This window comes from Aspergillus multicolor (genome assembly GCF_047715735.1).
Source record: "Aspergillus multicolor strain CBS 133.54 unplaced genomic scaffold BDW74scaffold_11, whole genome shotgun sequence".
In the NCBI taxonomy this organism is placed as follows: domain Eukaryota; kingdom Fungi; phylum Ascomycota; class Eurotiomycetes; order Eurotiales; family Aspergillaceae; genus Aspergillus; species Aspergillus multicolor.
In genome coordinates, this window is record NW_027395962.1 from 378,521 (window position 1) to 404,529 (window position 26,009).

The 26,009-nt window shown below is 53.0% G+C and overlaps 9 protein-coding genes across 9 annotated transcripts; 4 read left to right on the forward strand and 5 right to left on the reverse strand.

The window, feature by feature from the left end:
• Positions 1 to 53: 53 nt before the first annotated feature.
• Positions 54 to 1,172, reverse strand: BDW74DRAFT_152662 (putative phosphatidylglycerol specific phospholipase). The gene has a single exon (XM_073724409.1). The coding sequence runs from the start codon at positions 1,057 to 1,059 to the stop codon at positions 106 to 108; it is 954 nt and encodes a 317-aa protein (XP_073584187.1). The 5' UTR covers positions 1,060 to 1,172; the 3' UTR covers positions 54 to 105.
• Positions 1,173 to 2,373: 1,201 nt separating this feature from the next.
• Positions 2,374 to 6,067, forward strand: BDW74DRAFT_177832 (uncharacterized protein; the record flags this gene model as incomplete). Its single annotated transcript, XM_073729001.1, has 2 exons — positions 2,374 to 3,388; positions 3,438 to 6,067. The coding sequence occupies 2 exons, from the start codon at positions 2,374 to 2,376 to the stop codon at positions 6,065 to 6,067; spliced, it is 3,645 nt and encodes a 1,214-aa protein (XP_073584188.1).
• Positions 6,068 to 6,238: 171 nt separating this feature from the next.
• On the reverse strand, positions 6,239 to 7,514 carry BDW74DRAFT_17105 (uncharacterized protein). Its single transcript, XM_073727251.1, has 7 exons — positions 7,323 to 7,514; positions 7,157 to 7,270; positions 6,978 to 7,091; positions 6,906 to 6,923; positions 6,691 to 6,828; positions 6,525 to 6,632; positions 6,239 to 6,461 (listed from the first exon to the last, which is right to left on the reverse strand). The coding sequence occupies exons 1-7, from the start codon at positions 7,455 to 7,457 to the stop codon at positions 6,411 to 6,413; spliced, it is 678 nt and encodes a 225-aa protein (XP_073584189.1). The 5' UTR covers positions 7,458 to 7,514; the 3' UTR covers positions 6,239 to 6,410.
• A 1,773-nt stretch (positions 7,515 to 9,287) lies between these two features.
• On the forward strand, positions 9,288 to 9,713 carry BDW74DRAFT_177834 (uncharacterized protein; the record flags this gene model as incomplete). The annotated part of the gene is made up of 1 exon (XM_073729002.1): positions 9,288 to 9,713. The coding sequence occupies one exon, from the start codon at positions 9,288 to 9,290 to the stop codon at positions 9,711 to 9,713; it is 426 nt and encodes a 141-aa protein (XP_073584190.1).
• A 228-nt stretch (positions 9,714 to 9,941) lies between these two features.
• Positions 9,942 to 13,155, reverse strand: BDW74DRAFT_177835 (uncharacterized protein; the record flags this gene model as incomplete). Its single annotated transcript, XM_073729003.1, has 7 exons — positions 9,942 to 10,370; positions 10,438 to 10,521; positions 10,608 to 10,750; positions 10,810 to 11,699; positions 11,759 to 11,796; positions 11,852 to 11,969; positions 12,026 to 13,155. The coding sequence occupies 7 exons, from the start codon at positions 13,153 to 13,155 to the stop codon at positions 9,942 to 9,944; spliced, it is 2,832 nt and encodes a 943-aa protein (XP_073584191.1).
• Positions 13,156 to 14,006: 851 nt separating this feature from the next.
• BDW74DRAFT_185027 (uncharacterized protein) lies at positions 14,007 to 17,287 on the forward strand (the record flags this gene model as incomplete). The annotated part of the gene is made up of 12 exons (XM_073730948.1): positions 14,007 to 14,057; positions 14,109 to 14,155; positions 14,206 to 14,256; positions 14,355 to 14,848; positions 14,899 to 15,096; positions 15,146 to 15,823; positions 15,880 to 15,959; positions 16,009 to 16,109; positions 16,165 to 16,239; positions 16,323 to 16,499; positions 16,567 to 16,816; positions 16,891 to 17,287. The coding sequence occupies 12 exons, from the start codon at positions 14,007 to 14,009 to the stop codon at positions 17,179 to 17,181; spliced, it is 2,493 nt and encodes an 830-aa protein (XP_073584192.1). The 3' UTR covers positions 17,182 to 17,287.
• A 1,583-nt stretch (positions 17,288 to 18,870) lies between these two features.
• BDW74DRAFT_152677 (GNAT family N-acetyltransferase) lies at positions 18,871 to 20,557 on the reverse strand. The gene is made up of 2 exons (XM_073724410.1): positions 19,820 to 20,557; positions 18,871 to 19,719 (listed from the first exon to the last, which is right to left on the reverse strand). The coding sequence occupies exons 1-2, from the start codon at positions 20,024 to 20,026 to the stop codon at positions 18,928 to 18,930; spliced, it is 999 nt and encodes a 332-aa protein (XP_073584193.1). The 5' UTR covers positions 20,027 to 20,557; the 3' UTR covers positions 18,871 to 18,927.
• A 335-nt stretch (positions 20,558 to 20,892) lies between these two features.
• mirB (MFS siderochrome iron transporter MirB) lies at positions 20,893 to 23,445 on the forward strand. Its single transcript, XM_073724411.1, has 4 exons — positions 20,893 to 21,449; positions 21,509 to 21,779; positions 21,851 to 22,196; positions 22,254 to 23,445. Exons 1-4 carry the CDS (start codon positions 21,181 to 21,183, stop codon positions 23,183 to 23,185), a joined length of 1,818 nt encoding a protein of 605 aa, XP_073584194.1. The 5' UTR covers positions 20,893 to 21,180; the 3' UTR covers positions 23,186 to 23,445.
• A 142-nt stretch (positions 23,446 to 23,587) lies between these two features.
• Positions 23,588 to 25,818, reverse strand: BDW74DRAFT_177839 (class I adenylate-forming enzyme family protein; the record flags this gene model as incomplete). The annotated part of the gene is made up of 6 exons (XM_073729004.1): positions 23,588 to 24,087; positions 24,173 to 24,300; positions 24,367 to 24,455; positions 24,561 to 25,084; positions 25,146 to 25,430; positions 25,509 to 25,818. The coding sequence occupies 6 exons, from the start codon at positions 25,816 to 25,818 to the stop codon at positions 23,588 to 23,590; spliced, it is 1,836 nt and encodes a 611-aa protein (XP_073584195.1).
• Positions 25,819 to 26,009: the final 191 nt, after the last annotated feature.

Here is a 26,009-nt window from a genome sequence, read left to right on the forward strand (position 1 = left end):
CGTTATATATTATATCCAATTTGATTCGTTATCTATCATATATTGAGTACATTATCGTCGCCACCATCTATATCCAAAGTATTATAATAAGCAGGGGGTGGCGGGTTAGAAGATAACAGGCTCAGGTAATTGCGCCGGGGTATCGTCTCTTAGCTTCTTCTGGATGAGATCGCCGAAGCTCGCCGACCACTCGACTCGCGGCGTAAGAATCTCCAGTCCCCAAAGCTCAGAGACATACTTGAGTATCGAGGTATGCGTGTACTCGCCCTTCTCCTTCTTCAAAGCAGGCGCATGCACGACCGCCCCCTTCTCAACCCACGGTGAGATCAGAATGGTCGGAACCCTGATCCCTAGCCTATCGAAATGAAACGTTGTGGGCTGACCATCCCTCGCAACCTCCGTGTACGGCAACTCATCGCCCGGCGGAACATTCTCTGGAGGCGCGACATGGTCCGCAAAGCCACCGTGTTCGTCGAAGGTCAGAATAAATAGCGTCTCGTTCCACTGCGGAGAGTTCCGGATCGCCTCGTAGATACTCTTCACAAAGCCCTCGCCAAGATCTGTCGGAGACGGCGGGTGGAAGGAAGTGTACGAGCAGCACTCGGGATTTATCCATGTGAACTGCGGTAGATTTCCAGCGGCAGCATCTGTGTAAAATTGGTCGATTGTCTTTATAGCGTTGCGGCCTTGTTCGGAGCTCGCGGTCCAGGTGTAGAACAGCGCGTCCGGCGCGAACCCCGTCGCGTTCGAGTAGTTTATCCAGCTTATATTCGCCGAGCTGAGCTGCTGGAAGACCGAAGTCTGCGGGAGCGACGAGTGGTCGAAGGCCGGGTCGTTCCAGCCGTGGCCGTGCGATGTCCCCGAGGTCATGTACGCGCGATTCGGATTCGTCGGGCCCGGGACAGCCGCGAACCACCGGTCAAAGAGGAGATAATTCTCTGCGAGCGTGGAAAAGACAGGAATAAGCTCCGGCTTGTAGTAGTTTATCACCTCCGCGGCCCGCGTCAGGTCCCCGTTTATCCCGTACGCGCGGATCTGCTCGCTTACGAACCCTTGCATTGTTGGCTTGTGGATCGAGAGGTCCGGGTGGTCTGTTCCGTAGACTTGGAAGTTCCCGCCGGCGATGCTGTGGTCGGGGTCATCTGGGGCGATGTTCTTTGCGAGGGGCTCGGCGCAGACGAGGGGGGATGAGGGATCGGTGATGTTCGAGGGGTTGCAGTAGCGTTCGTTGGGAGGGAGATTGGCAATGTTGTTGATGTCGGGGCTGTAAGTCAGGCCTCCTGCGAGGGTATCGAAGGAGAGGTTCTCTTGGACGAGGACGACGACGTTCTTGATGGGGGTTTTGTTGTGGTGGTGAGGACGGTTTGTCGGTCGGCTCGGTTGCGGGGTGAGCTTGTGGGTTGCAAGGAGGTAGATGAGAACCGCGACCGTCGTGATGCTGGTGGTGAGGAGGATGGAGAGGGTCGTGATCTGGGATCTTGAGTAGGCAGTCGCTTTGCGAGGTCGCTGTATCTCTTCGTCCTGGCTCGAGCGACGGCTGCGTTCGTGGTCTGTGTCGTTGAGCAGTGGCTCATCCGACCCTGCGGGGGAGGCGGGGCGCTGGTCGGTTTCACCCCGCAGCCAGCCCATCTTAAGTAATCGCAATTTGTGGCAGTATATATACAATAAAGTCGAAGGACCAAAAAGAAGAGTTGCAACACTGAGATTCAGGACTTAGCGGTCGGCAGGAAGGAGAAGGTTGTTCGGATTGAGGTTGAGTTGGATTCTTCAGATCGCCCTGTGTATAATCATGTGCGCGTCGCACAATCCCTGCATAAAGAGTCGCATGCACTATTCCCGGCTTCTGATTGGCCAACACTTATTCCTGCATCCAGCGAGGTGCCGTTGAAGTAGAGGTGTGACCTACTACGAGTCGACTATATCACACGAGACTGCCCTCGAAAATGTTCTATGCCCGAAATTTTATGGGTTTTCCGAGACTGCGCTGCAAGTTTGTTGGCTTTCGACTCTCGACCGGCCACTAACCATGCATATAACGATATATATTTCTGCTGATAAGGCTGGCTCTCATCCCAAAAATTGTTGACGCTTCTGTAAACAGTCTATTGGAGGTTATGATTTATTACTCACATACTCACAAGTTTCAAGTTTTAAGTCTATAGATGTAGATATATGCGGCTGAATGCAATTACCTTAACGACAAAGCCAGCGTCGTGGTTGATTGGCAAGCTCAGGCAGTGCGTGAGGCTGAGTCTTGCGCCTTCCCCCACTTCTCGTCACCTTCATTTTCGACCACCACATTTCCTCAAGCTCGGCATCCATATTTTCCTAATATATCAACTGTGTCACCTCTCAGCAGTCTTGTGTATTGACATGTGGCCGCGGAGTCGGAATGATTTTACGGTCGCAATCATCTGCGCCCTCACGCTCGAAGCGGACGCCGTCGAAGCAGTTTTCGACGAGACCTTCGATCGCTTAGGGAGACACTACGGAAAAGAACCAGGTGATGCAAACGCATATGTGAATGGACGAATTGGAAAACATAATGTCGTTCTCTGCTATTTACCACGAATGGGCAAAGGAAGCGCCGCCAGCGCCGCCTCAAGCCTTCAAGTCAGTTACCGGAATATTCAGCTTGCACTTGTTGTTGGTATCTGCGGAGGAACACCATCCATAGAAGATGGGCAAATATATCTTGGTGATGTGGTGATTAGTGACTCAGTGGTCGAGTACGATTATGGCCGTCAGTATCCAGGTGGGTTCCAGCGAAAAACAGACACAAAAGACACTCTCGGAGGACGGCCCGACCGCCAGCTTCGGACCTTTCTTACTGGTCTGAAAGCGACTCGGGCGCTGGTCGAGTTCAGGAATCAAGTAAAGGATTGTCTTGGCACGCTTCAGGGATCTGATCCAAGGTGGAAACGTCCGGGTATTGCTGATGTTCTGTTTGATGCTTCCTATCCTCACAAACATGCCGCCAACAGCGCTTCGCTTGACTGTGCAGGGGGTTGTGAAATGGATGACATCTGTGCCGTTGCTCTCAACAAGAATTGTGACGACCTTGGATGCGATCAGGGCCAAATTGTGCGCCGGCGAGGTTCCACTGGCGCAGAAGCATCAGCCCCGTCTGTTTATATTGGCACGGTTGCATCTGCGGACACAGTCCTCAAGTCCGGCCAACATCGAGACGATATCGTTCGCAAGGAGAAGGTCGCCGCCTTTGAGATGGAAGGAGCTGGCGTGTGCAACAATATTGCATGCATTGTCATCAAAGGTGTATGCGACTATGCTGATAGCCATAAAAACAAACTATGGCAAGCGTACGCTGCAGCAACAGGAGCTTCTGCGGCTAAATCCTTTGTGGCCTACTGGGAGCAGTTCCACATTGGTTAGTTGCCTCCCGTACAAACCAAGGTCCGTGAGACTGACTGTATTAGAATCACTAGACGCATCCATCACAACGCATTTTATGGTTCCATTTGCGAGAAACCCACGGTTTGTCGGCCGTCAGCACGAGTTGCAACAACTTAAGGAATGGACTTCAACCCCAGACGGACCCAGAAAAATTGCCATTGCCGGACTAGGCGGAGTCGGAAAGACACAGGTGGCTCTTGAGCTGGCATATCAAACCAGAGACCACAAATCAGGCTGCTCAGTCTTTTGGCTTCCATGTATCAGCCGAGAAGCCGTCGAGCAGGCATACCTCGCTATTGCGAAGATGGTCGGGATCCGTGCTGAACCGAACTCCGTGAAAGAACAGGTTAAGACCTTTTTCTCCCAGACGGAGCAGCAGTGGCTTCTTATCTTCGACAACGTAGATGATGTTGATATGTGGGCTAGTGAGAAGGATGCTGCGTCGGCATCAAACGACTCAACAATATTATTAGGGTTGAAAGATTTCCTTCCTAGGAGTGAACATGGCCGCATTGTCTTCACCACTCGCAGTCGAAAGCTAGCAGTGAGAATGGCATCTGCCTCGAACTATGTCATACCCCTTGCCGAGCCGAATGACGCTGACAGCATGGTCATGTTGCAAAACTCACTGATTGATAAGAATGAACTCGACGATACAGCGACTGCAATGGCCCTTCTTGAGCAACTGAGCTTCCTCCCTTTAGCCATCGCTCAGGCTACAGCATTCATCAACGAAAATGGAATACCTCTGTATGACTATTTGGAACTTCTACGCGAACAGGAGGAAGAAGTTAGTGAGCTACTGAGCAAGGACTTTGACGATGAGGGACGCTACGAAAATCTTCAAAACCCAGTGGCCCTGACGTGGAACATATCGTTCAGCCAAGTTCAGAAGTTGAGTCAACTGGCAGCTGATTATCTTTATCTGATGGCGTGTATCAACCCGCGAGCTATTCCGAAATCGTTCCTCCCAGAGCCAGAATCCAGAATGGCAATGGTGGAGGCTCTGGGGCTTCTTAGCGCCTATTCTTTTATCACCATACAACAAGGAGATGGTGCCATTTCTATGCATAGACTTGTTTTTCTGGCGACCAGGAACTGGCTAAGGAAGGAACAGAAGCTGTCCTCCTATATTGTAAAGGCAGCCAACCGATTCGACGCCATATTTCCAAGCCATGATCATGAGAATCGACAGCTGTGGAGAAAATACTTACCCCACATTCTTGGATTGATGGAGGAGGACGCGTTCAAAGATAACCAGAAGCAAGGCTCATATCTGGAACTTCTTCGCAGGGTTGCATCATGTTTATATCAAGAAAGCAGATATGAAGAGGCAGAGCTGCTTACCCGTGATCGAATGACATATTTTCTGAAAAAATATGGAGATGATCAATGGGAGACCATTGAATGCATGGACTGGTTGGCACACCTGAAAGTGCGCCAAAGAAAGCTACAAGACGCAGAGAAGCTCGGCCTTCGGGCTATAAATCTATGTAAAGAGAAACTGGGACCTGACTCTCTGTTGACTCTACACTGCATGGAAACCCTAGCAGACCTTTATGAGCAACAGGGTAGGTTAGATGAAGCTGAGACACTTCAGTCAGAGGTACTGAGCACGCGAAAAAAGGCGCTGGGGTCCAATGATTACGACACCCTGCAGAGCATAGGATATCTGGCGTCGATATACGAAGGCCAGGGACGATTCAAGGAAGCAGAAGAGTTGCAATCGGATGCCCTGAAGATTCAGGCAGAGGTGCTTGGCTTGGAGCACCCGATGACCCTAACTGTGATGCACAATCTAGCAATGAATTACTCCGGCCAAGGTCGGCTCGATGAAGCGGAACGCTTGATGACGCGGGCATTCAACGCCAAAGAGAAGGCACTGGGCTTGGAACACCCCGATACCCTAATATCCATGAGAAACCTGGGGAGAATCTACAACGCACAGTTGCGTCCCAAGGAGGCAGAGGAGCTCTTGCTACGCGCATTGGATATCACCGACCATGTCTTAGGCGGATATCATCCAGCTACCCTGATGACAATGTTTCACCTGGGAACATCATACTATTATCAGGCACGATTTGAAGAAGCAGAGGAGCTCGACGAACATGTTCTTAAGCTTCGTACTAAGACGTTAGGGCGGGCCCACTCTGACACCTTGGAGAGCATGCAGAACCTCGCCGCGACCTGGAGACAAACAGGGAAAACGATCGACGCCTTATACATCATGCAAGAGCATCTCGAATTGAGGACTCAACATTGGGGGCCGGACCATCCGTTGACCATCAAATCAAGGAACGCTTTTGAGCACTGGAAAGGATTGTACGACGAAGCGCCCTCGTCCGCCGTCGAGGAGACATCTGCTACTAGATTCCTTCCCGCCATTGGAGATCCTGTCCCCGTACAAGAGACTTCTGATATTGAATCGTGCCCTGAAATTAAGGAGGATCCTCCTGTCGACGATGCTTCGGAAATTGAAAAGTCCCCCGAGGCCAGAGAGAGTTCGATTTGTGAAACAGAACGAGGCCTCGCACTTCGCTTGTCACGCGCGTATCCATACCCGCGGGCGATAGGGCTTCCCAGACCTCAGCTGACTTCACCACTAGGTGTCCTCTATCCAGTCTCTGGGGCTACATCTGCACTTCCTAATTAAGTCTTTACAGTAGTAACCGAAGGCATACAAGTCTGTTTCCAGTTCTCGGCGGCGTCATTCCGCAAGTTGTCCGACTCGGCCTTGTCTCCAACTGTAAGGATATGCTTGAGCAAGGGCAGACCGGCCTCTACTTCGTTTCGCTGTATCTACTTTCTAGGCGCAAAATGGACTGGGAACACTATGCTGGCCTCTCCACAGTTCTACGCCTGGAAGTACGAGGATGACATGTTGATTCATTTTCTGCAAACACAAACGATAGCAACAACAATTCCAACAAGAATTTGGATACAGCCTGCTTTGAAACATAGGAAAATTTTAGATCAGTGTGCTCGAGGATTACTTCTCAGGCCACTGGCTCACAACAACCCCAGCATCCCTCCTGTCCAGTTGGAGCCTGAATAGGCAGTGTTAGAATCTGTTCTGACTTTGTCGGCTATGTCTAACAGGATTGACATACCTCGCCAGCAGAACACTCGGGCTTCGTCTCCTGGCAAACGGCAATGCAGACCCCGTCGTCGGTGACGGTCTTCTCTTGATCGACGGGTTGACAGCAGCCCCAGCAGCCCTGCGGTTGTTAGAATCCTTCATTGCGTGGAAGAAAATATGGAGGGGTAGAGGCGTACCTCATTTCCAGTGGGTGCCTCTCCTGTAGGACACTCGGGCTTAGTTTCCTGACAGACGGCGAGACAAACGTCGGTGTCTTCCTCAGTTTCGTCGTGCTTTTCGGTAGCTGTGATTGGTTGGCAGCAGCCCCAGCAGCCCTGGACAGGCTAGTTAGCACATCCACATATCCGGACAGAGAGCGGAGGTTAATCAAAAGCATTTGCGGATGTTATACCTCACTACCAGTTGCAGCCTACGCAATGAATATGTTAGCATTGATGCTTCAACCAAGGGATGACGGGCGTACCTCTCCAGTAGGACATTCGGGCTTCTCGAGCTTGCATTCAAGGGTGCAAATGTTTCTTTCGGGTTCAGTCACGGGCTCGCAGCATCCCCAGCAGCCTTCCTGGCCGGTCGGAGCCTACAATTTCCAACCGGTTAGCGAAAGCAGGGGGTGGACTACAACAGATACGATGAACTGCATACTTCGCCAGTGGGACATTCGGGCTTCTCGGGGCGGCAGACGGCGGTGCAGACATCGGTTGCGTTTGCGATGGCGTTGGGTAGGATAGAGGTGGACTGGCAGCAACCCCAGCAGCCCTGTTATCACGCTTTAATGAATTCCCCTGCATGGAAGGAGTAGGGATCGTACCTCACTACCACCGGCCACCAGACCAGAGGGACATTCGGGCTTGACAGGACGACAGACAGTAGTACAGAAGTTCTGAGGCAGGGCAAGGACAGCGACCAGGAAGGCGAGCAAAGCCAAAATGGAGAAGCGAGCCATTTTACTTGAGGTTGACTGTGCGTGATCAGACTTGCGATGAGAACTGGGGATGGTGGTCGAAGAATGGAGGGACTGGTGCACTGGAATGTTGCTCCTGGAGAGTGGAATCCCTTTAAATACCCGTGAGCACGGTCCCTTGCATTCTCATCAGAGAGCCTGAAGTGAATGCAGCTGAAGATCTGCGTCCCTGATTCACTGCTCTAGTAAGATCTAGACTGGCCCATGCCGCCTATTGGGTACATGTATCCACACCAGGTACCCACTGCAGGATTCACTTGTGTTATTCGGTATTCAGTTCCAGGACTCTCTCACAACGCACGGACCAGTTCTGGTTTCTAGGTCAGAGAGGCAAGGTCAAACAGGACTGATCTGACATGACCATGGACAAAAATTTCCGCTCCGCTCCCATTCAGGACGAACCGAGCGCCATCGCGGCCTTAAAATCCTTCAGGCCTGGCAGTCCCACCAGTCAGATCGTCCAGGGATGCAAGCTGACCTAGAACGTGAAGCTGCTTACGTGCCAAGCCAGCAGGAGCCTCTTCAGCAGGGTGATGCAGAGTCCCATCGTTTTCTAGCTGCATTTCCCCGGATTCTTGCGCGATTCCGATACCTGGCTCAACCCGACCTCGCGAGTAAACACCGCCTTCAGCACGGGGAGTTGATCAACACGAGGTCAACGAGGCTTTACCTACATCAGCCACAATCATCAAGGGCCCGTGAGGATGTTTGCTAGCCAAGGCCTTCGCTGACCTATGTCTCGATGAAGGGTCAGCAGCTGAAACCATTTCCAGGCTCTTATTTCAACGCCGAGGTCGGGCAACCCGTAGCAGGGCTGATGGATCAATAACTTCGTTAATAATCCGCGCACAAGGCGAGCCCCGTCCTCGCAAGCCATTGGACTCAGCGAGCAGGGGTAGGATCCCTAGAGCTGCGACGATAGACATTCCCGCCAACAAGAACGGCGGATCATACCCCGACGAAGGTGTGCCAAAGTGGCTTGGTCTAAGCTGTTCATTATCTAGGTCTCACTTTCTCAGTTATCGGTCGCAGGATGTCGACTGAAGCGGCAAAAGCTCGATATTTCCAGGGACCTGGGGCTGCAAACTTGAGATCGAATGATCGAAGGCCTCCGAGAGCATTCGCAAATCTGGAGCAATGGTTCGTTTCGCTGATGGATCCGTATCCACCCTAAATCTGACTCTGAAACATTTCGGATACGAGGGTCTCACTTCATGCTGGGCAATGCCTTAGGCGCCCCAATACCATGCAGCCGATGGTAGGGTAGGTAGATTTAGTGTGAGCCATGGCCGTGGAGAAAGTGATTGAAGATGAGGTGCAAGCAGGCAGGGGATTACAGCTGAGGCTGGTAACCTTCCTAGACATCCGGACCATGTCGCTTTTCCCCTGTAAGGCGCAACAGAGCCTGTGGGTGCGATGGGTAACAAGGGTACCAATCTGTCGTCTGCCAGGAAGTACCGTAGGTAGTGGCTCCCATACTGGTACCACTTTCCGGCAGGAACCAGAGTTCAGCCGGGACCTCACCTACCCTACCTACATCCCCATGAAAACGAAGATCTTGCCTCCAATCACTCCGCTGGAATCGAGAGCATGAGCGGCCGCTGAAGTTCGGATGTACAAAGAAGCTACAAATCGCAGTCCAATAAGATCAGTCCTTAGGCGCCGACTCCTGCCATTCAGCCAGCCATTTCCTTTGACTGCTGCCTCGGCGGCTTCTTGACTCATGAAGAAGCTGACCTCTACATCGACAACGAGTTCATCATTGAAACTATACTCTATCTCCCCACTTCTCGAACGTTCCTGATTCTCAGCATGCCTCCCTTCGAGCCAATCCACTTCATCCCCAAAGCCCGCAAGGAGGCAATCCTCTCTCTCCGTGTCGACCGCATCGTGACTGGACCGCACGCTCAAGACGCAGGCACAAACCATCGGTGCTTCTATCTCGCCGTCTCTCCAGCTTCTCCTTCCTCTACTGAATCAGACAATGACGCCACATGGATAAAAATGGACTGCCTACCAAGCTACGTCGAGCCGAGTACAGTTCTCACCGGCGGCTCGAAGGCGAATCTCATCGTATCTAAACTCGAACATGGGGTTACGCCAGACATCGAGCCTGCATTTTTGCTGGATCTCCCGGTCGGGTTCCATACCACCGTGAACGATATTTACAATCTACTTGTTGACAACGGCCGGCATAAGTATGAGTTTGATTCTCGGGGCGTCGGGTGCAGGTTCTAGGTTACCGAGCAGCTTGGGCTTTTCTATGGGCATGGGATTCTTGTTAATAGGGAACGGGTTGAGGCTGTTAAGATGGCGATCAAGAAATTGTGGCCTGAGCAGACGGCGCTGGAGCTTGACCGGGGTGCATTCTATCAGCAGGCAGGGACAGCATACGCCTATGTATCATGAGTTGATCTCATATTTTTCTTCTCACAAACACCTATCCGCGTCCACCAGTCTCGGCATCTAATCAACCTCCGGCCAACAATCATTGACTCTCCCGTCCTCCTTCACAGAAGCAACAACTGCCCCATCCCCTCGAAGCGGATTGCCCTCCCAGAGCACAAAGTCCCCGTTATACCCTCCACTGTCTTCCTCAGCCTCAGAACCCAGTCCCAGAATTGTCTCAATATTCGTCGAAACAAGCTTAATCGCCTCTCCGTCACTCAATCCTGCAAACTTCCCCGCCCATCTCGCTTCCCGCGCAAGACCATGAACCTTGGAGTCGCCTTTCACTGCGAGTCCGAGCAGGACACCAGCGTCGAGAAGCACCTTCGCAGGGCTATCGGACAGTGGCGGACCCGGAAGGGTGTCTTTCTTCTCCCATGTATCTGGTGCGCCGCGGTTACCAGATAGGATTACGGGGATGCCGGCGTCGGCGAGGGGTTTCGCGAGCTGCAAAAAGTGTATAGTCAGTATTTGGTAGTCACAGATCATTGATGAGGCTCATTGGCGATCTTACCAGTGCGGCGCCGTGACCACCGTATATGACAAGGTTCACGACCGGAAAGTCACGTTTGATCAGGATGAGTTGAGCAATGTCATCCTGGGGAATTGCAAGAGTGCTGAGTTAGCAAATCATAGTCTTTCGACGACATCATGACACTCCAGGTTGAGCGAAGATGTACCCACCGGATTATAAGCCTGCACCACGACAGGAAGAGACCCGTTTACGGCTTGAACGTAGACATCATCATCTCCTTCGCCCTTGCCCCCCTGCTCCAGTACTCGGCGGACTGTCTCGACCACAGAACTAATGGTGGGCGTGCGGTCATCTATGATAAGACTCCCATTAGCCGCAATATCAAGTGAATGCTTTTTGACATCAGCGCACCTCTAGCACCCTGCCCAACCCTAAAATGCAGCGCAACCTCATCCTTCCAAACGCCTCCATCCAACAGCGTCTCCTCCGGCCCAGTACGTATCCCCACACTAACACCCTGCAGCACACCACTTCCATGCGGCGGGGTTACGGCCCTTGTAACGCCTCCAATACGCGCGCGACCAAAGGCTTTGCCTTTACCATGCAAATGGACGCCATACTTCGCGAAGTGTACGGTCTCGATTCCAGATGTGGATGTGCCGTCACCTGTTGACGGTTCAGAGGGGATATCCTGTATTCCGAGGTTGTTGCCGAAGGCGATTAGGCCGGGTGTTATATACCCGTTTTGCAGTGGGATCTCAGTGATATTTTTGGGGTTTTCGAGAGTGGATTGTGGGATGCAGGTTGATTTGAGACCGAGACAGGGGGCTTTGTTAACTTCAAGGACGAGGACGAGCTCTGAGGGTTCTCGGCTTGTCTCAAGACCTGGGATGTCTATTAGGGCCTCTTTGATACCGGTGAAGACGACTGCTCCTTGGTCCGCTGCCTCCTGGATATGGCTACAGACTTTGGTCCTCTCTTCGGTCGTAATAAACGGACGGGTGGCGGGTGCTTGGCTGATGTCTAATGAACTCTGGAGTCCCCGGTATGTACACTCAAGCTCTTCGGAAAGTTCCTTTACATCGTTATTCAGCAGAGGTCTTCCATCGATAAAAACCTCCACAGCCGTTGCACCAATCTGAAGCGGATGGCTATCCCAAATGACGAGGTCGGCGTCGTAGCCAGGGCGGACGTACCCGATCCGGTGGCCTTGCTGCATGGACTCGGCTGGGATAGATGTTACGGATTGGAGGGCTGCATCGGTTGGCAGGCCGTAGGAGTGTGCGATGGATACTTGGTCACTGAGGTTGCGCTTGTTAGTACCAATGAAACCTAGAAACGAACGGGTTACGTAACGCACAGGAGATATTTGGCATAGTTACTTTCGCCGGTGTGGTCCTAGCACATTTGTTAGCAGGGTATTTGGGATTTGCCTCCGGTCGGATATCTATACTGATTTCAGCGCAAACCTGACCCCATGCTCATGGAGTATCTTGGGCGCTTCAAGGCTAGCATCGTATGCTTCAGCCTTGAACAGCGCGTTGTCAGCAAACGTGGCAATCGTGACGTTGCTGCATTGTGTCAGTATCCGAGAGCACCCACGCAAATGGGGCTCAATGCGACTCACGGCTCCAAACTCCTTAATAACTCTGGCACCTGCCATGCCTCCAACGCATGATGGAAAGCCCTCGGATGGACCCCAAACTCATGCAGGACAGAAAGCATCGTCTCCAGGTCTTCAGGCGTGTAGCAGTGAACATTGAGATTGATCTCGCCCCTCAAAAGCGCAAGGAACGTCTCCAGCTCGAACGAATCCGGCCGGGGTCCTTCTCGTTGAACGAAATCTGTAACCCGACCCGGGTGCCTCAATCCAAAATTGAACTTATTGTGCTCATTCTGAATATCTGACGCGGCTGCGCACCAAGTCTCTTGCTTTTCAAGTAGCTCCTTTGCTTTGTTCAACTCTTGCCTAAGCAGCCACGCAAGACCCATTCTCGTATGCCCGTACACGCGTCGCGGGTTCTCACCGCACGCCATCTTCAGATATCGTTGGCGCTGGGGCTCCTGGATTCCATCTTCCAGTAATAGCTCGTCGATGACTGGCTCGGCGGCTGCACCGGGATACGGAAGGTTCTTGACTGGGTACGCCTGGCCGCCTACGATATTCGCTGAACCCGGTAGGACGAGCGAGGACGTCACGCCACCGGAGGCAATGAGCCTGATTGCTGGGTCGGAAGGCGTGAATCCGTCCGTGGCCCGCACGAAAGGTGTGATGGGTCCAAGGAACGGTCGCTCATTTGCATCGCTTGTTGCGCTGAGAGATGGGAATGGAAGGAGTCCGTGGTGGGAGTGGAGGTCGACTAGTCCGGGCGTTATATGCTTTCGATGAATGTTGATAATCTCAGCATCCTCAGGAGGGGGGTAATTGCTGTCGGTAGGCGTAACAGAGCGGACGACCCCAGCATTGAATACGATATCAACGACGTAAGGAAGAGTCGTCTCGCCGTCGAAGAGAGTTGCATTCTGGATTACAATCGAAGTCTTTTGGCCACTAACCGCATTCCACCGCGGGTTGTGTCTGTCCGCAGACGGGACCGGTGCGCCTTTTTGACGGCTCGCAATTTCGTGGCACTGCTGTAGTCCGTCACGAAGAATCCTCTCCGCCGTCAAATCCGTCGATGATGTAAGTTTGCTCGATAGGGGAACTCCATTGATCAAGAGCAGTATTCCCGCGCAAATAGCAGTCCAAATTGGCATCCTCCATCGCCGCAACGCGTGACGCCGAGAGCGCCGGGGTCTTGATGTTTCGAGTCGCCTTGCCGAATCCGCGTAAAAATTGCCCTTGCCGTCCATCATGCCGTAGGGTAAACCAAGCATAGCGAAGAAGTCTTATCTCATGCAAGCAGACTCTTCAGTCTTGGCTCGTTAGGCAGAAAGATGGGAAGGCGCTTATCTTCAAGCCCGGGTCTATTGACCCCAACGTCAGAAGATTGGAGAAGCACGTTTACGCTTGCGTGACCGGCGCCCGGGAAGGCGTCAAGCTATCGTCCAATCGCTGCAACAGTAAAACGCAGCTATCGCTTGCTCGGCTGCTAGGCGTGGCGTATTAGGCTTATTTTGGCTATGGTTTGGGTTCTGACAGCCTCGCAGCACCCCGTCAGTGGAAGGTTGACCCTGCAGGTCGCTTATCGTGGGGAACATACTGACCACTAGGGCTTGCGTGATAATGGGCCCGGATAGACATTCGATGGCGTATGTCACACAATGAGCTGTGGAATGGCAGGATATGGCCCTGGAGGTGGCTGCATAATCCAGTACATGCTTTGTCCAATTGGCGCGGGCATCTCCTCTTCTTCAGCATACGTCCGTCTTGGACGCGACCTTCTTTCCACTCCAAGCTTGCTCGCAATAGAAACATTGATCATGGCTGTTTGCGTGCTGTGCACAGTTGGAGACGTATAAATCCTTTGGCGCCTCTCTCGGTGTTTGCCTGATTATACCGAAAATGATGCCATAGTAGGATATGTGTATAATTAGCCTCATCCGCTCCCAATAAATACAGAACGCTTAGAGCATCTCGCATCCTGAACATCTCCGCCATGGTAGCAATGTCGGAGAAATTGGACACCGTCGAAGCTGTCACCGCAGTTCGCGCTCCGGTATGTCTTCAGGTCATGAGGCCTCGCCTGGTGCATACTGATCGATTTTAGCAGGAGGATGAGCTCGACCTCAAGCTCGAGGCCGACAAGCTTGCCCGGTAAGCCGACCTTACACGCCAATGCGTGGCGTTGACTAACAAGCATGGAGACGTTTCACCGCAACTGTGGACGATATCGTCGCTGCGCAAGGACAAACGCAGTCATTGACATTGGACGAGGCTCGCTAGGTACGTACCGTCATTGCTGGATCTTCGAAGTCTATGCTTACAAGTCTCAGCGAGCGAAACAAATCTTTAGTGCCCACTCGCACGATCCAAACTTCCCTGTCGGTAGTCTGGAGCGTCTGGATTCTTTCCTCGCCAACGAAGCCCTCTTTCAGGACCCGGACAAGCAGCGGAGGGAGATCGAAGAAGCCAAGATTGAAATCTTGCTGCTCACATCAAACAGTCCATACCCGGAAGTTCGGGCGGTCGTGGATCCGTACGATGACCCCGACCTCCCATGTGGCACCATCCGGGCCTGGGTCATCGGACTGGGGTTTGTGATCATCATTGCCTTTGTCAATCAGCTGTTCAGCGTCCGCCAGCCCAGTATCAGCCTGGAGGCGACGGTTGTTCAGTTCCTCGCCTATCCCGTTGGCAAGGCAGCAGAGCGGTTCCTTCCCGATGTGGGCATTACGTTCTTCGGAACGCGGCACAACTTGAACCCGGGCCCGTTCAACAAGAAGGAACACATGCTCATCTCCATCATGGCCAGTGTCGGCAAGACTCTGCCCAGCTCCAGGTACATCAGTACGTTTATGCCTTGTCCCCGTCTACGGAACAGATCCTGATTGGAAAAGTCTTCACGCAATGGCTTGATACATACTTTGGCCAGCCCTATGCCAAATCCTTCGGGTACCAGATCCTGCTTGCACTGTCAACAGACCTCATGGGCTTCGGGTTGGCTGGGCTCTGCCGACGGTTCCTAGTCTACCCATCCTTCTGCCTGTGGCCCAGGTCCTTGGTGACTATCGCCTTGAACAGCTCCTTGCATAACGGTAACTCTTTTCCTCCATGTCCCTTCTCACCTAACTGACCAATTCCCAGAGCAAAACCATTTGGTTCCTGGTCCCTTCCGCGGTATCTTTTCCATCAGCCGCTTCCGCTTCTTCCTGCTTGCCTTCGGCGCCATGTTCATCTACTTCTGGTTCCCTGACTACATTTTCAGCGCTCTCTCCATCTTCAACTGGCTGGCATGGATTGCCCCGTCCAACTATACGCTAACCGCCATAACCGGAATCAAAAAAGGGCTGGGTTTTAACCCCCTGCCAACCTTTGACTGGAACATCGTCACGCACGTTACAGACCCTCTTATCGTCCCGTTTAATGTTACAATCAACACCTTCTTCGGCGTCCTGCTGGGTGGGATCACGATAATTGGTTTGTACTGGACAAACGCATACCACACAGCATATCTCCCCATCAACACAAACACCATGTGGAACCACTTCACCACGAGCTACAATGTCAGCCAGATTCTTGATGAAAAAGGTCTGCTGGACGAGACCAAATACCAGGCCTATTCACCGGTTTACCTCGCAGCTAGCAGTCTGACATTCTACTTTTACTTCTTTGCAGTTTACGCGGCTACGGTCTCTTACGCTTGGCTTTATCATCGGCAAGATATTGCAAGAGGCTTCAGAAGTTTGCTCAATAGCTTCAAGAGACGTGAAGGAACAGATTTCGCCGATGTCCATAGTCGGCTCATGGCGGTTTATGACGAAGGTAAGACATTATTAGTCTTTCTCTACCACCCAGTTATCCTTGGTCTGACCTAATAGTTCCCGAGTGGTGGTTCGCCATCCTGAATGTTGTTGCGATAGTCTTAGGCGTCGCGGCTGTTGCTGGGTGGCCGACTTTTGTGAGTGATTTCCAATCGATGTCAGGTCTGGCGACTAACATGACCACAGACCCACGTCGGTGTGGTCTTCTTTGGAATCGCCCTGGCCCTTGTCTTTGTGGTCCCGGCTGGCATCATCGAAGCAACGACCGGAATAGCAGTTGAGTTCAAGTGAGACGTGCCTCATGCTTGCGTACCAGACAATCTGCTAAATGAGGTGCTACAGTGTCCTTGCCGAATTCATTGGGGGAGCATGGAATCCCGGCAACGCTCTTGCCATGAACTTCTTCAAGTGCTACGGGTATGTCAAATTGCCCTTGTACTCATGTTACCTCCTTCTTCATCCAATCCTTTATATTTATAGGGTATACTGACCTCTGCCAGTTATGTGACAACCGCCCACGCTCTTGCCTTTTCCAACGACCTCAAACTCGCACACTATGTCAAGATTCCTCCGCGTCAAACATTCTTCGCGCAGGTCATCGCCGTTGTGGTCTCAGCCTTCGTCTGCACAGGCGTAATGAACTTCCAGATCACGCATATCCCTGAAATCTGCCAATCGTACTTTGCCGCCCTCCTCTCCTCCCAGCTCTTCACGAAGACCCTCCACTGACAAGCATCGATACAGTGATCAAAAAGACCGCTTTACCTGCCCTGGGGTGAACACTTACTTCACAGCCGCGGTATTGTTCGGGAGCATTGGCGCAAAGAAGGTGTTTGGCACAGGCGGACAGTACACGGCTCTTCTCTCCGCATTCCCGATCGGCTTTGCGGTTCCATTCATCGTCTACGCTCTCCAGAAACGCCTACCTAGAAGTCATTGGTTTGCAAGGTTCCATCCTGTCATGTTCCTTAATGGTGGTGTGCATTGGAGTCCTGTACGCACCCTACCACCCCTTTAAGCCCCTCATTCCCTTAATAGCACTACGGCTGTACTAATGTGCCTATATAGTATAACATAGCCTACATGTGGCCCGCCGTTCTCCCCGCCTACATCAGCATGAAGTATTTACGGACCCGATACCTCGCCTTCTGGTCGAAGTACAACTACGTCCTCAGCGCGGCATTTTCGACTGCTATCGCGGTTGCCGGAGTAATTATCTTCTTTGCAGTGAGCTATAATGGCTACGAGGTGAACTGGTGGGGAAATAATGCTGAGAGTGGTTGCGAGGCTGAGACTTGTACGCGCTTGAAGCTGCCTGACGGGGAGTATTTCGGGCCTAGGATTGGGACGTATGCATGACGATGGGGAAGAGGGTATATGATTTTAGCGTGTGGATGGCAGGGTGCAGCGTAGACTAGGCAAATATACCTAGAGCAGGACATAAACGGCTAAGAGCAAGGCTCCCACTAGATACTATATAGGAAGCCAAGTGAGGCCCAAAGTATAATGACTGACTTCTTTCTATCCAAGGTGACGCCTAGTGCAGTACACGATTGTCTTCCCTTTAGCTCGCAACCAACCCGAGTTGTTCACGCAAGTCTGGTGTTACGACGTTGAATATTCACCCCTTCCATCTGAGGCAAAAGTCTGCCACTGTTTCGACCGGCCTTATGGTATGTTAAACAGAAACATAAGCTTGATTCTTCGCTCCGCTATCGGTAGCATCTCTTCATGGCACGCCACAAGGACATCGCTGCCGCACCTACGTAAGCTCATCAAAAAGGTATCAGATTCCGGCACGGTTCGCGTTGTCCGATGACAGTTTGCTTGGTGGCGTGGGCGCATGGTGGCGTCGCGTCCTGGCCCGCTGACGAAGTAGACACCGTTAAGCTACAGGCTTACGCAGTGTACTCCGTATGCTTGTCTCCAATATAATCTAATCTAATGTCCGCGGAGTATTCACAAACTATAGCGTGTACAATCTCGAGCAGCAATTGACGATTTTACCATCAAGGTATCGAGTTAGGCCGAAACGCAAGAGAAACAAATCCATGGTATTTTACTGCTGGTCATCCCACCTCCATCCTATCCCTTATCGAGTTTATTCAGAGTAAATAGAAATGTCTATATGACGCGCATGATTATATATCCCAAAGTCGTGAGTGAATTTAGAGGTTGTACACACGAGATATCTAGCCTATATCCCTAAAGTGATGTTAGTTGGGATCTCAAAAACTCGTTCTGACGATTTTCGATCGTTTAATATATCGTATCCATGCTGCTCCTATGCTAATATTCGATGTCATATCATGGACAAACGGTGGGTTACATTCTTACGAGGGGGCGTAATACTGTCGTAAAACGAGTCACGGGAGCAGCCTATCAATCTAATCAGATAAGACACCCCACTCACTAAGGGTCTGGGCACAAAGCCACACAGAAAATTTTCTCCTTCCTTGCCCACTTTCTCTCTCGGTTTTTCCAAGGGGATTGTGAGCTCACTGGTTCAGCTTGCGGCATCAGTGTGGGATAGAACCTGTTCGAGCTTCCCCTCCTCTGGCCACTTATGAGTCGATGACACAGCGCAAGCTCCATAATTCCACGCCAGGGTCTTGGCCCCATTCCGTGGCCGGAGCAAAACCCCGTTCCAGACCCACCGCAGCTCCCATCGGCCCCGCTCGCTGATTCGTTTCCGTTTCCCACTCTGCTCCAGGACTTGCTTGGGTCTTAGTCTAGCATAAGCTGACATGGTCAAGGCTTCACATTACGAGTCAGTGCTCTTGACGGGTGAGAAGGAAAGCAACGAGACATCCGGTTCTACTTTTATCCCTCTTTCGTCGCTGGCTCCAGCTATCTAGGTATCGCCGCATGATGGACAATTTCCGGACTCGGTCAGCGATTGGGTGAGACCTTGGCGAATGAGACATTTCACTCCTTCTGTTGGTGTCATTTCAGACATTGGGGCTATTCAAGGAAGGAGCGACTAGCCACTCTCCCTGATCGGTTTTTCAAGCAGAGATTCCATCAATTCATTGCAACACTCATCAAGGCCACCTTTGCCAACAACTTGGATTTTCATTCTCTAGATTTACAAGTCTACCAATCCTAGATGCTACTAGGTGGACTCCCATACTGGCCAACTTCCCACTCCTCCCGTGTAATCCGATAGCGGACCTCGCCTTCCTCAATCCCCGGCGGAGGCGTCGGATACTCATTGAACCAAGTATCAACGTGCTTCATGCCTAGCTTCTCCATGACCTTCCTGCTCGGTTTGTTTACCGTCATCGTCTCCCCAAAGACCTCGCTCAATCCCAGTCCTTGAAACCCATGGCGGATAACCTCCTTAGACCCCTCCGTCGCGTATCCCTTCCCCCAGTGTTCCCTAAGCAACCTGTATCCGGTCTCTGAGCGCGACGTGTCGAAGTTCTCGGTTGGCTTTGTCGGATCTTTGGGTGTGGCAGCCAGAATCCACCACCCGATCGGTTCAGAGACACCTTCAGCGTATGCAACCCAGGTCCCGAAGCCGGGCAGGTAGGTGGATGACTTGAGGAGCCAGTCGTGCACTTGTTTCGTCTCGTCGTCTGTTAGCGGTCGTCCGAATCCGATGTGCTTCATCACTTCGGGGTCTTGGTCGAGCGCTTTGCTCAGCGGGTAGTGCTCGTCGGCGTAGGGAACGAGCCGCAGCCGTGCGGTGTGCAGCGTTGCTTGGGCTTGGGCCATGGTGAGTTGGCAGTTCAGTGGAGTGTCGGCGTGTCCGATGATATCACGGGTTCCTGAATCGTGTATAACCGTGGCGCTGGCAGCGAAGAAGAGCGGAGCGGAAAGCCGTGAAAACGATATGCTCACCAAGACGGCTCTTGAAACTTTCTCAGCATTCTGCACGCCCTGCCTTATATGCTTGGAGCTCGATGGTCAGACTCGGCATACAGGGGCTGGTGGCTAAGCCCAGGATGCCCAGACATCGTCGCAGTTGAGGAAAAGGAAAGGATTGGCATACAGGCAACTCTATCCTTGTAAGATGCTTATTGCTTATTGCATGCTGACTGCCCCGGTAATCACTGCCCTTGTTGGCTGCAGCTCCTAGCGCTGGTCGGTGATTGGGTTTAGACCGTCCAGTCTCTGCTAGCAATGCGCGTACACAGTCCCGAGGTCGGCATTCAGCTCGGTGAACTCGTAACGCCAAGGCCCGCGAAGAGACTGCCATCCTCAATCAAGTCTTGTCCGGCTGGGTAGAGTGAGCAGAGAGCAGAAGCATGGGCAGACACCCTTGGCGCCAAGGGCATTAGATCAGATTAGACTGATAAGCTGCTTGGCGCTGCGCTCGCTTACGCCCAGGGCCAATGTGCTTGAGTGCTGGTCTCTTGGCTGTGTCTTTAGCTTGTTAGTGCGCTGACCTGCAGTCCGGGATACTTGAATAGGTGGTGTGCAAACTTAATTGCTGACCCACTGCAAATTGCTGCTGTTCCAACTCAACTGCGACAACTGTTGCGGGAGGCAAGCAAGATCTCGCAGCTGATCGGAATTGCATGCTACTCTCAGGGACCATGGAGAAAGCTGTAGGAAGGCAGACTAGCGTGGGGTGGGCGTGCTAGGGTGAACCTTCGAGACCGGACCAGGCAATGCGAGCGGGAAATCCCGGTCATTAAAGACGCAAGGGTGGCAGGGTCAGCATTCCCTCATGCGCTAGTTCTGTTACTTTGGCCCACAGTTGAGACACCCCCATGCTGGTCGGCTTCTCCTCTCCTCGTGACGGTGCTTGCTTCTTCCCGGCACGCAGTCCATGCTCTGTGGCTCTGTCAAACTCACCTGCCGCGCCTCGTCGCTCTCGGCGCAGCCTCGACCGATCACAATTACGAGAGAAAAGATCAGAGTTTTCTGCCAGGATCAAGCTAAGAACTTGACTTGGGGGTCCTTGCATGTGCACGTCCGTCGGACGAACCAGGCGTGCGCATTCTCCAGTAACCAGCTGCCCGGCCGTTGCCACTCGACGCCCACGTTGTTAGGCGATTTTTATCTCTCGGATCTAATCAATCAATCCATCTTTCTTGCGTGGACCCGATTCGCCTCTGGCGCTGTCCACGCCAACTCTAATACCCAGTGGGCAGTCGACGCCGTGTCCGTCGCCCTCCGTGGCCTGACCCCGGCCGATTCTCGACCTCGCCTGTCCAGTCTGAGTGGCCAGTCGCACGCCCCAACAGCCGATTTCGGGGGATATCGCGGCCGCGTAAAATTACTCTTAGTCTTGCGGACATGGGTCTGTCTGGTCGGTGGGCTTTAAAACCCGTCGTTCGCTCTTTACACTTGCTTTTGTTATCTTGCATCCTCCGATCTCAACTTTAGGATAAGCAGCAGGTCAATATGGCGATCGGCTCCAAGTTCAACCTGCTCGCCACCAGTCGAAAGACTGACGGGCCTACTCTGGCTTCAGCAACTGCGCCCCCAGACATCGAAACGCCTGCTGGCGCTGAGAAGACGGCGACCGCAACGGCCAACGACAAGGAAGCCCACATCAGCGACAACAGCAGCGATGAAGCGGCTCCCTCGCATCATGTCCAGAGTGGTGTGCAGAAGATTCAAGCTGTCACGCTGGTTTGGTCGAAATGGTCGCTGATCGCGGTTTTGTGTTTGTACGTTTACCTTCGCAAGATATCCATTCTGCAACGATCCTATGCTAATTGTTTCCAAGGCTGTGGCTCGTTACCCTCGCCAACGGCTTCAGAACAGCCATTCTCTACAGCTTGACTCCCTACGCAACGAGCAGTTTCCAGAGCCATTCCCTCCTGACCGTCATCAACATCGTGTCTAGCGCCATGGTTTCTGCCCTGTACATCCCCGTCGCGAAAGTCGTGGATGTCTGGGGCCGTGCAGAGGGATGGCTGGTGATGGTTGGCTTTTCAACACTGGGCCTGATCATGATGGCTGCGAGTAAGAATCTGGAGACATACTGTGCGGCGGATGTACGTCCTCCCCCCGAATACTTTACTCTACCGAACACCTCGACCGGATGCTAATGGTATACTCAAAACAGGTCTTCTACTCCGTCGGCTTCGCTGGAATGACTTATATCCTCTGCGTCCTCGCAGCAGACATTACCAACCTGCGCAATCGTGGTATCGCATTCGCCTTCACCTCCTCCCCCTACATGATCACCGCGTTCGCCGGATCCAAGGCCGCGGAGAAGTTCCTGGTCAACGTCAACTGGCGCTGGGGCTTCGGTGCCTTCGCCATCATTTTCCCCTTTGTCGCGTCGCCCGTCTACTTTGTGCTCAAAGTTGGCCTCAACCGCGCCGAGAAGCAGGGCCTCATCCAGCCGCGCCAGCGCAGCGGCCGGACGTTCTGGCAGAATGTGCACCACTATTTCTTCGAATTTGATAGTACGTCGCCTTCAACCTCTTTTCACCTCAGTCCCAACTAACCTTCTCTCTCTACAGTCCCAGGAGTCATCCTCCTCGCCGGCGGCTTGACCGTCTTCCTCCTCCCCTTCACATTGGCCTCGCGCGCCCCCAACGGCTGGAAAACCGACTACATCATTGCCATGATCGTAACCGGCTTCGTGGTAATGGTCCTCTTCGTGCTGTACCAAGCCTACTGGGCGCCGCATCCGTTCCTGAAATACGAGTTCCTGACCGACCGCACCGTCATCGGCGCCTGCGGCATCGACTTCACCTACCAAATGTCCTACTACTGCTGGAACTCCTACTTCAACTCCTTCCTGCAGGTCGTGTCGAACCTCGGCGTCGCAGAGGCAGGGTATGTCGGCTCAACCTTCCAAGTCGTCTCGGGCGTCTTGCTGTTCATGGTCGGCTTCGCGATCCGCAAGACGGGCTACTACCGCTGGTTACTGTTTATCGGTGTCCCGCTGTATATCTTCGCCCAGGGTCTTATGATCCACTTCCGCCAGCCGAATCAGTATATCGGGTATATTGTCATGTGCGAGATTTTCATCTCCATCGGTGGATCTATTTTCACGCTCCTTGAACAACTCGCTGTCCTTGTGGCTGTGGACCATCAGCACGTCGCGGCCGCACTGGCCGTCCTGTTTATCTCCGGCGGCATCGGCGGCGCAGTGGGCAACGCGATCTCCGGCGCCATCTGGACAAATACGTTCCTGCCTGCGCTGATGCGTAATCTGCCGGAGAGCGCGCAGGCCGATGCGGTTAGCATCTACAGTTCTATCACGGTGCAGCTGAGTTACCCTGTCAACTCGCCCGAAAGGATTGCGATCCAGGAGAGTTATGGGTATGCGCAGACGCGCATGTTGGCGGCGGGGACGGGCCTCATGGCTCTGTCTTTCATTTGGATGTTTATGATTAAGAATTATAATGTGAAGAATATGAGTCAGACGAAGGGGATGGTGTTTTAGGCACCCTTTCTCTCCTTTATCTGGATGGGTGGGGGGGTATGTGGGTGGCGGTCGTGGTCGTGGTCATTTGTACCTTAGAGTGGTACGCAGTTAGGGTTGCTTGAAAGTGGCCTAAGATTGAGGGTGTCGGAAGCCTAGGTGGTGATTGTTGCTCACGGCAATGAACGGGGTGAATGGGGCAAAACGGCCCTGTTTTTAATCTCATCTTATCTTATGCAGCTAAGCTAGTTTAATGTTTATACAAAAAGTCTCCCTATTGTCTTCTAGTGGCATCCTCTCTCTCCAAACAAAAGCAATCTCGAACCGCACCAGATCATATGATACATGTAAACTAACCCGAGTTTAGCCATCGCAAGCCGAACAGAATAGCACTCTCCACCTACTCAAATTCATGAGATCAACCTACACATCCCTCCTCGGCCTCCCCTCCCACTCCCAAGCCCTCTGCCCCCCGAAATCCTCGCGAACGCCAAAATCCCACATCTGGACTTCCCCCGATTCCACCGCGTCCTCGCCAAAATACAGCTCCGCAATCCTTTTCTTCGACGCCTTCCCGCTCTGCGTGAGCGCTGAAAACTCTTCTTTCCGGAGAACCCGTAGCGCCGCGGGGAGCTTGTATGCAGGAATATTTTTCTCGGTTGCGAGCCAGTGGCGGAGGGTTGCGAGGTCGATAATATTCTTGCTTTTGTTTTTGCTTTGGCGGGAGCTTTGGGCGTCGGGGTTGGCAGAGTCTTGTACAAGTAGGAGCGCCGCAACGCGCTGCCCATTCGCGGCGTCCTCGATGCCCAGGACGTGCGCTTGCGAGATGGAGAGACACGGCTGGCCGGGGATGGAGATGGGGTACGAGTGCAGCGGGTCCTCGACATCGGCGCTGTTGACTCGGTAGCACATTGTGCGGATTACTTGCGCCTTGTCAGCACAGCTCCTGTTCATAAGAGGAGGAAAAGGAAAGAAGGGGAGGGGTATAGCGTGGTGTCGTAGTCTTACTATCCTGGTTCGCGCGTCCGAGGACGCTCACGATGCCCTCTGGGCTTACGATCCCCACATCGCCGGTTTTGTAGTACCCGTCTGCGTCGAGGACGCCGGCCATCACGTTTGGGTTATCGGAGATGTAGCTGGATATGTTGTGTCAGCTTAGCTGGAGGTTTATTTTTGGAATTGGAATTGGAGGGTCCACGAACCGTTTCATGACGAGCGGTCCCTTGACGCAGATCTCGCCATTCTCGTTGACTTTCACGCTTAGGTCTGGGTTATGGGGACCGCAGCAGTCCTATAAGGGATCATCAGCAGCCGTACAGCCAGGGATCTTGCAATGCAAGAGAACATCGATCTTTTCGGTCCAGGGTAAGTAGCGGCGAGTAACCTGCTAACCGACCTTCGGAACAGCCTCCCTCGCATCCCAAGCCGTCATAGCCACCATCCCCGCCGCCTCCGTAAACCCATACGCATTCACCACCTCTCTCCCGGGAATGATCTCCCGCCGCCAAACATCCTTCAACCACTCGGGCACGCGAATCGAGCCGGAGAGGAAGACCCTGATCTCGCGAATACCCTTTAGCGCACCCTCATACTCCTCCTGACTCCCTTCCCGCTGAATCTTGTCAAGTTCTTCCTTCACCGAAATCAGCAGCGCCGGCTGCGCCAGAATACACGTTACGGGCCCGCGCGCCCGCCGCATCGGCGTGCCGCTTGCGATCCGCTGCAGGAGCCAATCTAGGCTAAATACGCTGTTGGCGAACTCGATGGCTGCGCCTGCGTATGTTGCGGCAAGCAGGAAGTCGAAACCGCCTTTCCAGTGGGCGGGGGCGTGGTGCAGCCAGGTGTCGTGACGCGTGAGGGAGAGGTTGCTCGTATAATACTGTGTGCCTTTCAGGATGGCGCCACTGGACGAGAGGACGCCTGGTGGGATTTTTTGGTGAGATAGGTTCGTGGGTTAATGGGTGAGGGGTTATCTGCGTACCCTTTGGTGAGCCCGTTGTGCCTGATGTGAAGAGGAGGGCGAAGCCTCTGTCCTCGTTGAATAGAGGGATCCCGTCGTTGGAGGTGGGAGACTCGGTGACTTGTTGAAACTGTACTGTTGCTAGTTCGGACTGTGACAGGTTTGACGGGGCGAAAGAAACATGTGGTATGGATAGCTCGGACGAAAGTGCCCGGGCGTGGTCTGCCTCTCGCTGGCTGCTCGTTATCAGCGCCGCATTGCATGTCCCGAGGAAGTATCGCGCTTCGTCAACGTGTATTTGGGTTCCTATACCAGCGAAGCAAACCACTGGAGTTAGCCATCACTAAAAGCCGACAAGTCCGGTACTGATTGAGATGCACATACTCAGCGGCACCGCAATACCACCCAGGATATGAACCGCCAGCAACAACACCGCAAACTCGAACCCGGCGCTCGCAATAATCGCGACAAAGACCTCTTCGCTCGGGTCCTGGAGCCGCCTTTGCGTTTCTGGACTCAGCTGCTTGTACAGTCTCTCCCGGTGCGCGAGAGCTTCGTACAGAAACTCGCCGAATGTGGCTTCCTTGTCGGTCGCCAGGTCGCGGATGAAGATTCGGTCGGGAGACTCCTGCCAATGCTGCAGGAGCTGGTCCAGCCAGGGGTGGTAGGGAACTTCGATTGTTGTTCGTGTCATTTTGTTTCGGTGAGAGCTGGTGGGCGGAGTACCTAGGTAGTCCATGGCGGGGGAGGGCGAGATCTTAAATCGCGATCTGAGATAATCTCGACAGGCTTCGCGCCCCGCCTGAAGGAAAATTGAGCGTCGATGGCGATTGCATCCAGCCCGACGCTGCAGGCGATTGATGCAATGATGATGTGCTTACAGAA